General features: G+C 39.9%; 1 protein-coding gene across 1 annotated transcript in view; it reads left to right on the plus strand.

Annotated features, from left to right (window-relative positions):
• Nucleotides 1-206: 206 nt before the first annotated feature.
• LOC133154654 (nuclear receptor subfamily 6 group A member 1-A) overlaps nucleotides 207-17,816 on the plus strand; it is a 31,078-nt gene continuing 13,468 nt past the window's right edge. The window contains exons 1-2 of the mRNA XM_061279528.1: nucleotides 207-467; nucleotides 15,423-15,653. Of these exons, the coding sequence (XP_061135512.1) occupies nucleotides 452-467; nucleotides 15,423-15,653 (247 nt within the window). The 5' untranslated portion in view covers nucleotides 207-451. The remainder of the gene's footprint in view (nucleotides 468-15,422; nucleotides 15,654-17,816) is intronic.

Consider the following 17,816-nt stretch of genomic DNA (forward strand, 5'->3'; position numbering starts at 1 on the left):
ACAAAATACTCCAATTAGTTAATGTTGGTGTGTTTTGTCAGCTTGAACCTGTGTTTATGCTTGGACATGCACTTTGGTCCTCTCTACAACTGCTAGAGGCATAGATGAGGGGAGGGGAGGCTAATTTGGAGGAAAAAAGGGCGGGGGTGAAGGGGCTGTATTGTAGGACGGCAGTGAAAATAGGACTATCAGTTCCACTCAGATAACCCCTAGCTGTCATTGGACCTCAAGCCAAGCCGCGACCCCAGGGCTTGAACTCTGGTCATGTGACCAGGCAGTAAAGTGACCAGTGGTGTTACTTGGCTCCGGCTGTGGTCAGAGAAGAGCAGGCTGTCGACGAAAGAGGTTGCTGGGGGAGAGAACAGAGGGGAAGGGGGAAAAAAGCTATGAAGCAATTCTTCAGCAGACTCCATGTTTGAATGGGTTCCAGGCAACCTGGAAGAAGCATGAAATGGATACATGGGAAGGTAAGTGAGGCTATCATTGGTGGTTGATCATTTCTTGCAGAAGGCCAAAGATTTAAACCTAACCTACTCACATGTGAATGACATTTATACGCAAAAATAAGGAGTCTATTTTTGGTGACCAGCACTGTTTTATTGCCAGAAAAATTCCACTGAAGGATTATGTAAAACACCACAATGTGTTGCTTAAATGGAAACTTGTAAATGCAAATAGATCTTCTTGGCGTATTCGAAAGGGTGACTCAGAAAATGTAATTCGTCATTTTGCTAACGGGTTATTTGACATATTTAGTCCAAATACGGTGATATGGAAAGATTTGATTTTTTTAGTGAGCTTATCCATGAGTGTCTTCAAGTAATTTGTGTGATTGTGAATTAGTGGGTATTAGATGTGGTTGTGATTTTAACATTCTGTTGTTTTGGATGCATGGCAGCGGGATTGCACAGTTGGAAATCTTTGATGGCTGTTACTGTACTTGTAAAAAAAAGTAGCCAATAGGCTCAGTCTTTAGCCTCATTCTTCCTCATTTCAGGAGTTTCACAGTCTTAAGATTTATTTACAGTAACGGTCTTGCATACAATCATGACATTTTTTTTCCGATTGTGTTTATTGTTTGATTTAGGTATTTGAGTTGAATCGATCTGCTTATTTTTAATGAATGGCTCAAATATTGAGTATTGACGAGACTTCCTATACAGAGAAACGAACCACCGGCGTCACTGTATATCACAAGAAATATGGAATGTAAAATAGCACAATCCACAAAAATGTTTTACTTTTCATCCATTTGTGATTTTTTTTTCATTTTAATCAAGTTAATTTCATATATTGATTATCAGCAAAACTAATCTAGTAAACAAGTCCACTGTCTTCTTTTAATGTTGTCCTTCAAACTTCTGACGTAGGATGCATGTGGAGGAACCATTCTACTGTATTCGTCCCCTCCCCCATGTTAATCCTTCAGCCAGCAGCCATGTCGGTTGTGCTTCAGCTAAGACAGGGTTAATGCTACTCTTCAACACATCACACCACCTTTAAACCTTCTAGTGGACCTTGTTGGCTAGTTAATTTCCCATGTTTAAGAATAAAAGTGAAACAAAACGAAAGACAGGAGAAAAAGGTAGCATAGAAGCTTGTTTATATGATGCAGATACAGGCGACAGGACTAGTGATTAGATCAATAGTAAGGGTGGGGGAGGTCAGGGACTCTGTTATACTCAACTATAAATAGCAGATGACAGAAGCTGTTCATTCTTGCCATTTATTCATTTTCTTAATTTCACTGAAACTGATCCATCATTCAGGCCACTGCCCTGTCAAACCAAACCATCAAGTCAATCATGTTGCAGACCTTTGTCTTTCAAGGGTGTGTTATTTCAACTGGACTCAACCCTTCCCCCAGTGCACACGCGCGCACACACACACACACACGCACGCACGCACACACGCACGCATACACACACACACACACACACACGCTTACTGATTAATTTCCAATATGCCAAATCACTTCAATCCCCCACATTTATGCAACACATGTTGGAGTCAATAACAGTAGTGAGAACATTGTTTTTGTGTCGGCACTGAGGTCGTTGAAAGGTCCCATCTACAACCGTGAAAATGGAGATACCGGGTCCATATGCAATTCATGTAGTTTTTAATCAATTACACTCTCACCTATGTGCTGGATAACTAAACTCCAAATGAGATGTCTGAATTGTATGGTAGTGTAGGTATATTTATACTAGGGCTGTCAGTTTAATGTGTGAATTAGATTAATTAATTAAACAGCAAATTACCGCAAGTAATCTGGAATGGCATGTGCAAGCATTTTAAATTTGGCCCAGTGAGTGACCTGTAGGCTGAAGGAGCACGTTCGCTTCCTGCTTTTTGCAGGGCTGTTTTCGTCTACAGTAGCCTCAGCCACACGGATAAAGACATTTGTAGTGTTTCTCATCAACAACAGGACAACAACAGGCAAAGTGTAGAATTGAGCGAACATAAGCAAAATAATTAATTAACACACCTATAGTAGCTGTGGTGTAAGTTTAACAAAAGGATTTGTTTCAGACAAAAAAAAAAAGATAATACACACATTTTTACAAATTAACATGCACACACACACATACAACTAACAACTCACCATTTTGGAACATGAAATAAAGAGAAACGATTTAATCTTAAACATTAAGGCATTATAGGTGGAATATGGTCATCTATTCCCACTCTTCTGGTGTGGTGACGTCATTCATTTGCTTTTATTTTTTTTCTTGCCAAGTCACATTTTCAGCACGGTGCAATCTAAAGAAGTAGAGACATTTGCATTTTCAAGCTAAAACTATAATATTCAGTATTATGGTTGGTTGTACACTGTTTGGAGTGGGGATTTTCAAAGTTCCAACAGGCTGTGTGAAACTGAGGTGCAACTAATGCAGGAGATCCCTGAATTTTAAATTGCTGCATTGCGTCAGTTTTATATTTGAGATATTTTAGTGTTTTTGTATTGCATTTTTGAATAATGCACCTGTCCTAATTAGTTTGCGGATGTGCTTGACGTTTTTTCTTTTAAATTTGATTTAACAAGCACACCCCACCAATCATAAAAAAAAGTGGATTTCAAATCTTCTCTTCTTGGTGTACTGCACTGCAATCTTGTAATGCCCTGGAATTCAAAATTCTTTATTTGGGGACCTTTATCAGGTATGAGAATAAAATGTGATTAATTAAATTAATTAATTGCACGTCCTGTAATTAATTCCATTATTTTTTAATCACCTGACAGCACTCACTGCACTCACTGCTTTTATTTAAAATTAGCGATGAATGATTTCTTTTGATAACAGAGCTTTACTATGATGGCAAATGAACAACTGTTTTATTTTATTTCTCGTATATCTGCTTTTTTTTTAAGTTACATCTTTTTATCTCCACGTGGTTTCTAACAATACCACTACCAATGGAGTTCCAAAGTTTAATATTTACATTTTACAATAGACTTTGATGGCAGAGCACTTTATTTTAAATCTTTTTTTTTTTGTTTTCCATCCAAAAATGCTTTGCACTAGTTAAGTGGTACTTCACTGAAAATAATTTTAACAGCAAGTAAATTGTTGAGAAAAATTCGAGAACCAATGTATTAAAGGATTCAAAAGGAATCACAGTTGTTTTTTTTTTTTTAGGTTTTACACATTTTTATGCTATGTAAATATCATTTAGGCGGCTTTTTTACCCAAAAACATAGAAACACTAAGTACTATGTCTTGGATGGTCAGGTTTGCATTAATGCAAGTTTTGTTATTTTGAAATAAATGCATGTACTCTATTCATTAGCAGCTTTTTTATTTATTTTTATTTAATGTTGTTTAACGTTATTTTAACAAATGAAAAGTTTGAAGACGGATACAAGTTGGTTTGGCGTATTCCGATTGTAGGCATCCTCAGGCATTTTAGATTATACCAAATTTAGAGCAACAAAATGTAGAAAACTTGAACTAATTAAACACATTTAAAGCAGACGGAAAATTAATTTAAAAAAAAAAGCAAACTGTTGCATGCGTCTTGTGTTTACATATAATTAATATGGAGCCCTTGCCTGGAGTAGTATTACTTAATGCTAATCATTTAACCTTTAAGCTTGAGTGTATATTGTCAAGACGGCTCTGTCAACAGGTCACAATTGTTTCTTTGGAAGCACCCAATCTACAACTGCATGCACATAACTTAGAAGATTAACATCACAGTGTGGCTTGCCAGGAATTCGGGATCTTAGTCCCAGAGGGTCTTCAGATGCCTTCAACCTCTGTGAATGTGTTTGATGTGTGTTATGTACATACCAGTCATAGTCAAAAAGTTTTCTACCGACCGACCCCCCCCCCCCCCCCACACACACACACACCCCTTCGTCGTCCTCAGGTTGTAGAGATAAGTAAAGGAGAAGAACAGACATGATATCTGGAAAATAGGAAACGAGTAGGCTTGGAAAGAGGGGGTGTGGCCCGAGCGGAAAAGTACAGCAGATTCCTGCAACCCCCGCTCCCTGTGTCAGCTGAGCGCGATTGTGATGGAAAGCACGGAACAAAACCTGAAGAGAGAAACCCCTTTAGCAGCGGGCCTTGTTGCTCTGCCAGCCCCTCAAAAGGCTGCTTTACACTATGCAACTGGCCTTTGTGTGCTCATGGTGTGGACAATAGAGAGATTTGGCCACCATACTTGTGTGTTCTCAGCATGATGAAGCTTGGAGAGGCTTGGGGCTCCTGCATGCAAACTGCTTCGCATATGAGAGCAATGTTTCTCTTTCTTTCTTTCTTTCTTTCTTTCTTTCTTTCTTTCTTTCTTTCTTTCTTTCTTTCTTTCTTTCTTTCTTTCTTTCTTTCTTTCTTTCTTTCTTTCTTTCTTTCTTTCTTTCTTGCTTTCTTGCTTTCTTGCTTTCTTGCTTTCTTGCTTTCTTGCTTTCCTGCTTTCTTGCTTTCTTGCTTGATTTCTTGATTTCTTTCTGGCTCCCAGTGGTTTTAGATTCTTAGCCATGTTGCTCTTAACACACTTCACTGCTGAAATACCTAAAAGAAAAACGAAAACAGCCCAGTGACAACAACATCACAAGTGATCTATGTCTCATTTTGTCATCAGGCTTACAGAGACCATAAGCTGAAATGTTGTGAGCAGTGGAAAAGGGTGCTGTTGAATTTTTGTCTTTGACATCAACTGAAAATGCTCAACTTCCTTTTCCTGGTTTGTGTTAAAGTTTGGAATGAAACCCGGGTTGACCTCTGGGAAACAATGCTGCCTTTAATGGGTGTTAAGGGTGGTCTCTCTCTCTCTCTCTCTCTCTCTCTCTCTCTCTCTCTCTCTCTCTCTCTCTCTCTCTCTCTCTCTCTCTCTCTCCCACCCCCCTACCTCTTCCTTTCTGAAAGATAATTGTCACTGGCTTGATTCAGCATTTGATCATTGCCAAACTTGAAAGGAATGTAGTTGGTTGGACCGTGGTTTACATGCAACACAGGGTAGCTAAGGTCATGTGACAGATATCGTCCTTATTTTGATCTTACGATCTTGAATGTTCAGATCTCGATTGTAATACAATCTTCCTTATTTTGACTTTAATACCTTTAATGTTCACATCTTGATTTTGATAAAATAATGATATTGTATACAGCCCTATTATAGTATATACGCATAGACATACATATGTACATTTACATACACATCTACAGTACATATACGTACATATACATGCATATATACGCATACACATGTACATACATATAACATACATATTAGGAGTGTAACGATTCATCGATACACATCGATTAATCGATATAATGCTCTACGATTTGTTGGCATCGATGCTAAACGTGAACATCGATCTATATTGCCCGTTTTTGACCTCGGACATTAGACGGGACTTTATTTTGAAATCCAGTTCATTGCTTGCTTCCTCTTTCCGGGAGCCGTGCGCGGCGTGTCGTGTTGTCAGCAGAGCAGGCGCGTGAAAGGGGAGCCGACCACTACACGGCTCCTAGGCTGGTGCTATGGCCAGTGTCCAAGAAGATGAGGAAATTCGTTCCCCTTTGGGCTTCAAGTCATTCTTTTGGAAGCACTTTGTAATTTCCTAAATAAAAAGTTTGCAGTACCTTGTTGATTTTGCGTACGAATTGTTATAAATCAGGATATTGTTCGATATCGATCGTAGAGCACTATATCGTGATGTATCGTGAATGAATCACAGCAGGCTTTAAGATATCGGCAAGTATCGTATCGTGTGTCTTTGTATCGATATGATATCGTATCGTGAGAAAACCCGTGATTTACACCCCTAATACATATACGTATATATACACAAAATCAAACAATTGAATTAGCTTCCTCTGAGATGTTTTAAAAATAATTGCAATAACATAAAAACAAACAAACATTAAATCAAAATAAATACCCTATAAATACCATGTGGCCTCTCAGTTCAGGCACTACTTGGAGAAACTAAGTTACTTTGTGACCATTGAATCTGATCAAATGGCCATGACTTGAGGGGTCACTCAAGGGTTAGTCCCTGTTGTTCATTCTGTATATTTTACCTTTGCTTCAGAGCGCCAATGTTTGCTGTTGTAGTTATGTAGATGACACAGCTGAGGCTAAACAAGGGAAAATCATCAAATTGTGTGTTAAAATAAGCACTTTGTATACTACAATAATCTTGTAATTTCCTAAATGAAGACTTTGCAGTACCTTGTTGATTTTGCGTATGAATTGTTATAAATCAGGATATTGTTCTATATTTTTTATTTAAAAAAAAAAAAAATCAATCGTAGAGCACTATATTGTGATATATCGTGAATGAATCGCAGCAGGCTTTAAGATATCGGCAAATATCGTATCGAAGTTCTTTGTATCGATATGATATCGTATCGTGACAAAACCCGCGATTTACACCCCTATTTAACACTGAACTTTGATGTCGTGTTTTTTCTTTAAATGTGCGGCGAGATTTGTGGTCCCTGAATATTTGATCACCGCATGGCAGGATTTACAAACTGCACGTGTCTTGTCCGTTGAGCCATCTTTTCTTTGGAATCCAAAGTGCTTCCAAACAAATGACTTGACGCCTAAAGGGGAGCAAATTTCCTCGTCTTTTTGGACACTAGCCATAGCACCAGCCCAGGAGCCGCGTACTAGTTGTCGACTCTCCTTTCACGTGCCTGCTCTGCTCACAACACAACAACGCCGCGCACTGCTCCCGGAAAGAGGAAGCAAGCAACAATGAACTGGATTTCAAAATAAAGTCGCGTCTAATGTCCGAAGTCAAACACGGCGATATAAATCGATGTTTACGTTTAGCATCGATGCCAATAAATCGTAGAGCATTATATCGATTAATCGATGTGTATCGATGAATCGTTACACTCCTACAAGTTAGTGTACAAAAAAGAGAACTAGCTTGTTCTGTAACACATTGTGCAAAAATATTCAGAGAACTAGGTTATGATATCAATGTGTAAACTGAGTTGGTTTTGAAATAAAATCTGATGAAAAAAAATCCCTTATTTGGAGACACATTTAATGAATATAGGTTACGATATCAATGTGTAACGCTGAGTTGGTTTTGAAATAAAATCTAACGAAATAAATCCCTTATTTGGAGACACATTTAATGAATACAGGTTACTTTATAATAAGGCCATCAAAATATCCAAAATATCCAACACATGATTTTACATGATCCAGTTCTAACTCTTTCATCATTAACTTAATTCACAAAATTTTTCCACCAGCACTGTTAATTGAAGTTAATTACCTACTGTAATGATATAATTTATTTTCAAATGTCAGCAAGTTTTGTTACAGACTTTTTGAAGTGCATTTCATTTAATAGCAATTCTTGCTAGGTGCCATATTTTTCAGCACTGTGAGAAAAGAGAAACCCCAACCCACAGACACAAACCATATCTGTAAACCTAAATTAGTAATTTTTCAATGTAATCCAATTCAAATTTAAACTTTAAACTTTCCTTTACTTCCAGTACTGTACATTTTATTTTATTTTTGTATTTTCATGTGTTTTCTCCTCCATATGTTTTGGTGTAGTAGTTGTAATAATCCATTGCTCAGAAACTTTAAGGAAGTTAAATCATTGAATAATTGTCATGAATATTTAACTGTCATTTTCTGAGAAGGAAAAGGAGGAGTCGTAGGACATGACACGCTGAGATCAAGTGTGTGAAGGTGTGAATCAGCCTGATTATATGGTGGTCATGCACTTGAAAGACAGGGTGATAAATTTGGCAAATAAGCTAGAGTGAAGGCCACTAGAGCTGTTGTGTTTTTTTCCTCAGTGAAGGAAGTTGGGAATTTCACAAAGAGAGGTTAATGAAATATATGGTTTTAATGTGTTTTCTGAATGAGCAGATGGGCTGACAAATGGCTGGATGGCATTGGTGAAGATGCAATGGCTCATCTATGGGATCCTCATATCTTGAGTTGGCGGAGATTTCTAACATAAATTCCCCTGAGAATAAAAAACATTTTTCACCTTCAATGCCGAATTCACCCTAATCTTGTGTTTTGCTACTTTACACTACAAATTGTTGTTCTTTGAGGTGCCCTAAGACAATTGCTGTAATTGACCCGTTTTTCGATTGTGTATTTTACTGTCTATCAAGCACAACAGACGTCACCTGAAGTCCATCCATCCATCCATCCATCCATCCATCCATCCATCCATCCATCCATCCATCCATCCATCCATCCATCCATCCATCCATCCATCCATCCATCCATCCATCCATCCATCTTCTGAACCGCTTAGTCCCCACGGGGGTCGCGGGAGTGCTGGAGCCTATCCCAGCCTTCATCGGGCAGTAGGCAGGGGACACCCTGAACCGGTTGCCAGCCAATCGCAGGGCACACAGAGACAAACAACCATTGGCACTCGCACTCACACCTAGGGACAATTTGGAGTCTTCAATCGGCCTACCGAACATGTTCTTGGGATGTGGGAGGAAGCCAAATTGTCCACTCTTTTTTAAACACTCGGCACTCAGTGTCCGCCTTTCTTTTCCTCGGGCCACCCATTTTAATGGAAGGATACCAGGGGAAGGTTTGTGGGTGGCTTTAGCGTAAAATTGTATCTGAAAGCTCAGCGCGCGAATTACGAGAATGCTGACGTCACAGCCCTCACTTGAAATTCAGCATTGATGGAAATCGAGCGCGGAGTGCGCCGGGTCAATACTACTGAGTACGTGCACGCACTTATGAGTGTGCTCCGAGCTTTCTGACACGGCTTCCGGGAGTAAATGCGCGGGCGGGCGTTTCCCCATCTACTGGAGACACGCAGTCATTGCATATAAAATGACCAATAAAACGTTTAATAATACAATTTATTCAGGTTTGGCGGCCCGAATGTGACCCGCGGGCCCATGTCTGCTCTAGTCTATCCCCTTTTGTTTGGTGCAACGTGTCTTTCTTGTATTCCTGAAATTACTGATTGAGTTTCGAGCTGCAACAATTAAATGATTAAACTAATCAATTATCAAATTATAATAATATAATTATATATATAGTGTGTGTGTGTGTGTATATAGGTATATATTATTATAATAAAATAATGTTTTTGATAATGAATTGATATCAAATTAATCAATAATAATTAATTATTTTCATAATCAATTGATTAATAATTTCAATTTAAATCTAAGCTGCTTTCTACTTGCTAACGTTTCACTTATCTCAACAAAGCGTAAACGTCCATTAAAATCAATAGAAAAACCTCAATCAATTAAAAATGTGCTATTCTCATATTGAGCTTCCTGCAAAATGAAAAAAAAAATAGAGCCTCAAATGCAATGGGTATTGTTTACAGGCTGTCTTTATGACATGTGGAACTGGTATGCATGTTTCTTCTATCTTCTATCTATCTTTCTTCTATTTTCCCAGTTAATATGCTGCAGGAGAATCTTTAAAAACTATAACATATTGGTCTCTGGTATCATGTTATTTCAAGTCCTGTTTTATCCCTGCCTCCATATGTAACATTTTCAAAAGGCAGCTTGGTCTTCATTATTCTGTAACTATTTGTATTTGAAGATTAAAAAGTAGTCTAGGAAGAGAGATTCACAAAGTTAGTTCTCACTTCTTCTGACAGTCATCTTAACCTCTTCTATATCGTGTTAATCTCCAACATGCATACATTCTAATCGCTGTCTGTCTTCACTGTGCGGTGCCCCATTATTTCACATAATATTGCTATACCAGCACCACTCTGCAAGCAGCAAATTTCAACCACACACCTTTTAAAATAGTAATCTGCCTCTGGGCGTTAGAAGGCCTCGATTCCTCGTTCAAGAGACTTAATACCATGTGCCCTTCTACTATAAAAGCACCCCCAGTCAGCCTCTTTCTAATTAGCTTTAATACATGAACTTTCTATTAACTACCTACCTCTGTCTTGTCTCAGAAAGGCTTAGGCTGCTACTTATTCACGTGCTGCTATTCTGCAACATTTTCAAAACAGTAGCATGTTCGTTTGAGTATTCAAGATGATTGTTGATGATTAATGGCGCAACAGTGCTCCATGGTGTTTGAACAGATGAACTTTTGACCACAGACACAATCAGGTTTCCGCTACTTGTTGGAAAAAGCAATATGTCATCGGGCAGTAGGCGGGGGACACCCTGAACCAGTTGCCAGCCAATCGCAGCACATTAAACTACCGTGAATCGACTTTTTACCGAGATTATAAATTAGCTGTGAATTTATATTTTATCGTGATTTAGAGGAGCGGGGGCACGGTGGCGCACTGGTGAGCACGTCCCCCTCACAGTTCAGAGGTTGCCGGTTTGATTCCACGTCTGGCCCGCCCTGTGTGGAGTTTGCATGTTCTCCCCGTGCCTGTGTGGGTTTTGTCTGGGCACGCCCACATCCCAAAAAGTACCCCAGATTTTAGGACAATAAATTAGTTAAATTTTGCGCATTATACATGGCAAAAAACGGTATGTAAATCAAGATAAATCCTTGGTGTGTTAAAAAATTACACATTTGAAATTGAATATTCAAAAATAATGTTAGTAGGAAACCGGTACGTAATCAATAAAAAAAATGTACTGTGTGAATAATGCTGTTGTTATTCCACAACTGTTTTCTACGTGGTAAAAAAAGATACATCAGCAACCACAAAAAAAGCATCTATTCTGTTCGACGCGTTTCACAAACAAAAACAATATAGGTCAGCTGTTGATATGGCTAGTTAACATAAAATATAAACTAAAGTCTAGATTTGCAGGTGCATATTTGGTAAAAAATGTGACTGACATTATATATTACTTTAATTTACCTGCTAACATGACAAGCTAATGTTACCTAATATTTAAAGTCTACCTTGGCAGATGTACATGCATAATAACTTACTGGCCATGACTCTGTTTGTATGTTGAAAAGTAAAACAAAAGCTGCTGTTGGCACTTTTGACAACTTCCGTTGATTGGGTTAAAGCTCATCAAGGTCCCCGTGAGCGTCAAGGTGGCCACACTGTACACATACCCTTCTTGCACAACTGGCCAAAGGCTGTCACACGACTAACAAAACGTCATTCCCATGCAGTTAGAAGAAACAGTATTGCCTACTGTTAGTTTTAAATAGTTATAGTGATATTAAGTTGGACACATCTACGTACATATTTATAGTATGTACTACATTGATCCCTCGTTTATCATGGGAGATGTGTTCCAGAACCACCCGCAAAAAAATAGAAATCCGCGAAGTAGAAACGATATACCGTTTTTTTCCGTGTATAATGCGCCCCCATGTATAATACACACCCTAAAAATGGCATGTTGATGCTGGAAAAAAAGCCTGTACCCATGTATAATACGCACCCAATTTCTTTTTCTTTTTTATTTCCCAATGATCGTCACACACACAGGGAGGCAATGGGTCCCATTTTTATAGTCTTTGGTATGGTCTTAACTAGGCTGGATGTATTTTTCTTTGTTGGCGTTGATTTCTCCGACTGCCCGTAAAGGCACCACCGCGATCAGTGCGGACATGTGAAAAAGGCGTGCGGACATGTGAAAAAGGCGGCTCTGTATGGGAGAGACGTTGAAGAGGAATAAAAACACCCTTGGAAACCAAAACCTGCCTCTCGTCGTGACTCGGAGCCGCAACAAATGTTTCGGATTTGTGTCGGGTACATTGTGACAGCAAACGAGCAGGTGATCGAGCAAGCCTTGTCTGATACGAGAGCATTGCGTTCGTATGGAGCGTGTTTGAAGTGAACAGCAGAGACGAAAGGAAGAAGGCAAAGTGTTGTGAAATAAAATATTACCTGTAATACGCATTTTGTTATTTGTTGATTGAAACTGCTAATTAAACTGTGAATTGAAACTAATAGGAAGAAAACTGAACTCTCGCTCTTTATATAGCTGACGTGTCTTGCGCATCCGTTCTGCGCATCGGATCCATAGTGCGCATGCGCAGTGATACTGCCTCCGTATGACGTCCGGTCCGCGACGGAGATTAAAAAACAAACAATATTTGACAATAACACATCATCAAGGATTGCACCATCGCATCAAACGATGTGTCGTCAATTATGAATTTTACTGACTAAGTGTGTTGAGCAGGATGGTTGAATGCGATGCGTGATTGACAACAAACAAGAAGAAAGGTGATTTCAAGTTTTATTTCGAGGGAGATTTGACATGTCTCGTCCCCAGTTTTGCTATGTGTCTAGGTTGCCATAGTTACTGTTCGCGTCGCCCCTCCCTTCCTGTGTCACCTCAATCAATGTAACGTGTTTTGTATTTAAGTCCTGTCTGCCCCTCGCTCACCGTCGGATCATTGCATGTGTTACTGTCATGATGTCTGTTTGGTTTCTGTTCCTGTCTTTGGTAATGTCACCCTGTCTTTTTGTTCCACGACTTTGTCGGTCAGTCCTGTTGTTGGTTTTGTTGTACAGTGATTTTCTTAAAAAAAAAAAATTTGAAAAAAAATTGTACCCATGTATAATGCGCACCCCAGATTTTAGGACAATAAATTAGGTAAATTTTGCGCATTATACACGGAAAAAAATGTGTGTTGCCAAGCAATGCAATGTGTTTAACTTCAGAATTACCACACTCTACTCACCCAGGGGACATCATGCGTAGCAAAACCAAAGTGAGTCACAGTTGTGCATAAATCTCCTGTTGAATTGTGGTTTTATAAACAATACTAAGGCTTTGTAAACTCTCCCCAATACGCAACATAAACCTTTCCCATTCCCTTAATAACAATTCCCACATCGATCTGTGCATGGATTGTACATTTATCGTAAATAAAAGCAAAACCACGTAAAAATATTACGTGTCCCGACTCCTTCTACACCAGTCGGTCCTCTTCCCTCGCACGTGGCTGGAGGCCGATCTCCTGCGCCTCCTGCGCTTCTCTCAGTGACGTCCGCAGTGATATACATTGCTCAGAGTCATGCTCCGCGCTATCAGCGCTCCTTGCCGCTGTCCCGACTCGTTCTACACGTCAGTGCTTTGACTTCGAGCGCGGCTAGCTGCTGCGCTTCCGGCGCGAGTCCGCAGAGGCATGCCCGGCTTCATCAACTTGTATTTAAACGCCGTTCTCCCGGCACTTATAAATCCGCAATAATAATGAATCTGCATCAGATGAAGGGCAAAGTGGCGAGGAATTATTGTATTATAGTTAATATATATTATGCAGCGTTGCAACGCATATGTCCTTATGTGCTTCCGTATTTTTCAATGAGTATTTTAAGACAGAGATACCCGATAATCATAATACTGCCCAACCCTAGTCAACACTAGTCGTCACCACAATCTGAAGCTCTGCACCGTCAACCCCAAGCTGCCACTTCTAAGTTATGAATTGGAAAATTGTATACCCTTCTTTTTACTCCATACTGTGGCTCATTTGGTTTAAATTCAACGTGGGTTTTTTTGTTTTTAGTCATAGTTTTTTCATAGTCATAGTGTTAGATGATGTAGGACTAGTCTAGGGCCAGGTCCAGGGCAATGTGGGACAATGGGTGGGAAGGATGCAATAGTTAGCAGTTGTTGCGAGTAGGGAGCGAAAACAAACTCCAGCCGAATCGGCCACTACAGGTTAATTAAAGGCCATACCATAGAAATGTGTCTTTAAACGTGTCTTAAATGTTTCTACTGAATGATTCAACAGCACATTAGAATAGCAGCCTGAAATTCCAAACAATGGTGTCGTTTGGTTATTGGTGCGCCAAATACAGAGTGCCAGTGCGCGCCGTAGCAGCTCCAAATTGGGACATGCTGTGTCAGAACACAGTGCATGTGCATGGATGTGTGAATGTGAGACTTTGTAAATCACTATGTGCACCATGGTGTCGATAAAAGCACTGTATCAGTGCACTTTATTTGCCATTTACCATCCATACTCTGTAAAATACATTAATAAATGCATGACACGCTGACAGCCCCCAAAGATTCAAGAAAGAGCGAGGCCACAAAAGGTGAACTGCAATATAACGGGGGAACAATGTATTCAGCTCCCTTTTCACTTTGGTGTCTCTTTGCATGTGTTCATGTGCATCATCTGGTTGGCTGCGTGTTGCAGCAGTATGCAAGTTGATTCCTCCTTGAAGAATCATAATGAGTGTAATGAATGAAATAAAAACAAATTGACAGCATTACAGAGTGTGGTGCAGCAATTACAGTAGTGCTGCAATTCAATCAATTCACCTGCTGCACTGTGATGATATTTAGCAATATTCATGTTATAACAGCTTTCAGGATGTGCTCCTCGAGAAATCTGTTTTTGTTGGATGCATTATGTAGCATGACGATAAATGGGGCGGGGGGGATTAAGAAAAGCTTTTTGACAGCTTCCCCAAACTGCTGTTGTAACATTTTCAGACCACCTGAGTATATAAGTTTCTTTAGCAGACTGCAGTCTCTGATGTGTTTCTCTTTAATCCACTCTTAATTCTCTGCTGCACCAAATATCAGCTTCAAAGCCCTGCCATCTTAATGGCTGAATGTTTCACCTCTGTACACACGTACCAGCAAAGTACCATGAAATAATGTGCGGATAAACAATGTTTACTTCATGCCTGGCTATTTAATTTCTGAGGTTGTTGCATGTTCATGTGATAATCATGGCTGTTGTTTGGAGCAAAGAAAGGTGAAGCTTCAAAGTGTCAACAAATCTTCATCAAAGCTCCTGAGTAAAATATGCACAAGACATGCTTTATGTCCCTGTGCTGATTACACCCCCACTTTTACAATATGAGAGTTGTAGCTTAACATCCCACAAGATTAGCCAGCGCCCAGCTAGCACTTAAGCCCCAACCACCCCCAAAATCCTAATTAGAAACTTCTGCCTGGAAGGTTTTTGCACCCACATTTTTCTACGTCAAATATTTGGGGCAGCAAAATCCTCATAGTAGAGAGTGACTTTCTTTTTTCTGTATTTTCATTGAACCTCTGCAGATGATCCAGCTGAGCAACGTACTTGCCTTATCTGTGGAGATCGAGCCACAGGCCTGCACTATGGCATCATCTCCTGTGAAGGCTGCAAGGGTTTCTTCAAGCGCAGCATTTGCAACAAGCGCGTATACCGATGCAGCAGGGACAAGAACTGTGAGATGTCACGCAAGCAACGGAACCGCTGCCAGTATTGCCGCCTACTCAAGTGTCTGCAAATGGGGATGAACCGCAAAGGTAAACTACCGTTTTTTTCCGTGTATAGTGCGCCCCCATGTATAGTACGCACCCCTAAAAATGGCATGCTGATGCTGGAAAAAAGCTTGTACCCATGTATAATACGCACCCAATTTTTATGAATTTTTTTAAAAAAATTTTTAATTTTTTTTTTTTTTTTTTTTAAGTCCCAAAGATCGTCACACACGCAGGGAGGCAATGGGTCCCATTTTTAAAGTCTTTGGTATGGTCTTAACTAGGCTGGATGTAATTTTCTTTGTTGGCGTTGATTTCTCCGACTGCCCGTAAACGCACCACCGCGCTCCGTGCGCATGGAGCGTGTTTGAAGTGAACAGCAGAGAAGAAAGGAACAAGGCAAAGTGTTGTGAAATAAAATATTACCTGTAATACGGATTTAGGTAGAGAACTGAACTCTCGCTCTTTATATAGCTTGCTCATCCGTTCTGCGCATCTGTAATGGCGGCCTCCGTATGATATCCGGTTTGCGTGTGTGCGAGAGCGAGAGAGAGAGAGAGAGAGAGCGCGAGAGAACGCTCAACCGTAGCGCGCCGCCGACCGCCCAACTGCACCGGGCTGGTCGATTATTGTGACAGAGCCGTCGCTGAAATTTAGGAGATATTTTTAAAGTCCTGATGTACTTTCTAAAATTTAAGTGGACCTCAGTGCGCACTGCGCAGGGAGCTTAATTTGGTGCAGCGCGCCGGGCGCTCACTGTCGCATTGCTTAAAGAGCGCCTTTGTGTTTTAGGATGAACAGCAGAGACCAAAGGAACAAAGCAAAGTAAAATATTACCTGTAATACGCATTTTGTTATTTGCTGATTGAAACTGCTAATTAAACTGTGAATTGAAACTAATAGGAAGAAAACAACTCTCGCTCTTTATATAGCTGACGTGTCTTGCGCATCCGTTCTGTGCATTTTATTTCACAACACTTTGCCTTTCTTCTCTGCTGTTCACTTCAAACACGCTCCATGCGACCGCAATGCTCTCGTATCAGACGCTTGCTCGATCACCTGCTCGTTTGCTGTCCCGTGCGCGCACGAAGCGCGGTGGTGCGTTTACGGGCAGTCGGAGAAATCAACGCCAACAAAAAAAATTACATCCAGCCTAGTTAAGACCATACCAAAGACTATAAAAATGGGACCCATTGCCTCCCTGCGTGTGTGACGATCATTGGGACTTAAAAAAAATAAATAAAAAAAAATGAAAAAAAAAATTATTATTATTTTTTTTTTGTACCCATGTATAATGCGCACCCCAGATTTTAGGACAATAAATTAGTTAAATTTTGCGCACTATACACGGAAAAAAACGGTATATGCTGCCGATTTTTGCTAATATTCAAGGCTCAATATCAGCTGTTTAATACAAATACAGTACAATGCATAAAATGAAAACAAACAACTCTTATTCTTGCAATGTCAACCCAGCTCAGGGATCAGCCACGTTCCTGTTTGGGAGCGCAGAGCATTGACCACTGAGCTAAAAAACTGGTCAGTCAACCCATTTTAGAACCCTACATGTTCAATCAAGCCTGGCTTCAACAGTCACCAGTGTTTCCAGATCACATTCTGTGAAGTTTGAAGTTGCTTTTTTTTTCTTCATTGTTGACTCATGCCTTGATAATCCGATTATCTGATCAAGCAGAGTGATTATTCCCACCGACAGGCCCTGTTCATACAATTTTGCATATGAATATATAGGAGCGCGGAGAGGGTGGTTCCTGGTACTTAAACATTTCTGCATTGATTGAGACGTACGAAAGGAATGTGCTTGGAATCATGCATATTCACAGATTAATGAATCTGCTTCTTTTTTTTGCACGTTTTTTGGCGGATTCGGCTGTACGCCATATTTGTGGATAAAATCTTTGAAGAAGAAGAGAAGAAGAAGAATGCCTTTCCTGTCAATGTACAACTGGTATACAACAAAATTAGGATATTTCACCAGTGGGAGTCTGCTGCCATGCAAGGCGCTGCCTTTAAATATGAGGCCCCTGGAATCTTCTTGTTTGTTGAAACTCTTTCAAGAACTCTCCACTTGCCTCGATTCAATGTTTGCAGATTACCATAACCTGGATGACTCATAATATACACAGACATTTACTGTAGATAACAATACCATTCTCCCTCGTACATACAGTACGTACTTTGCATCCCTAG

Source organism: Syngnathus typhle, linkage group LG5 (assembly GCF_033458585.1).
Source record: "Syngnathus typhle isolate RoL2023-S1 ecotype Sweden linkage group LG5, RoL_Styp_1.0, whole genome shotgun sequence".
Lineage (NCBI taxonomy): Eukaryota > Metazoa > Chordata > Actinopteri > Syngnathiformes > Syngnathidae > Syngnathus > Syngnathus typhle.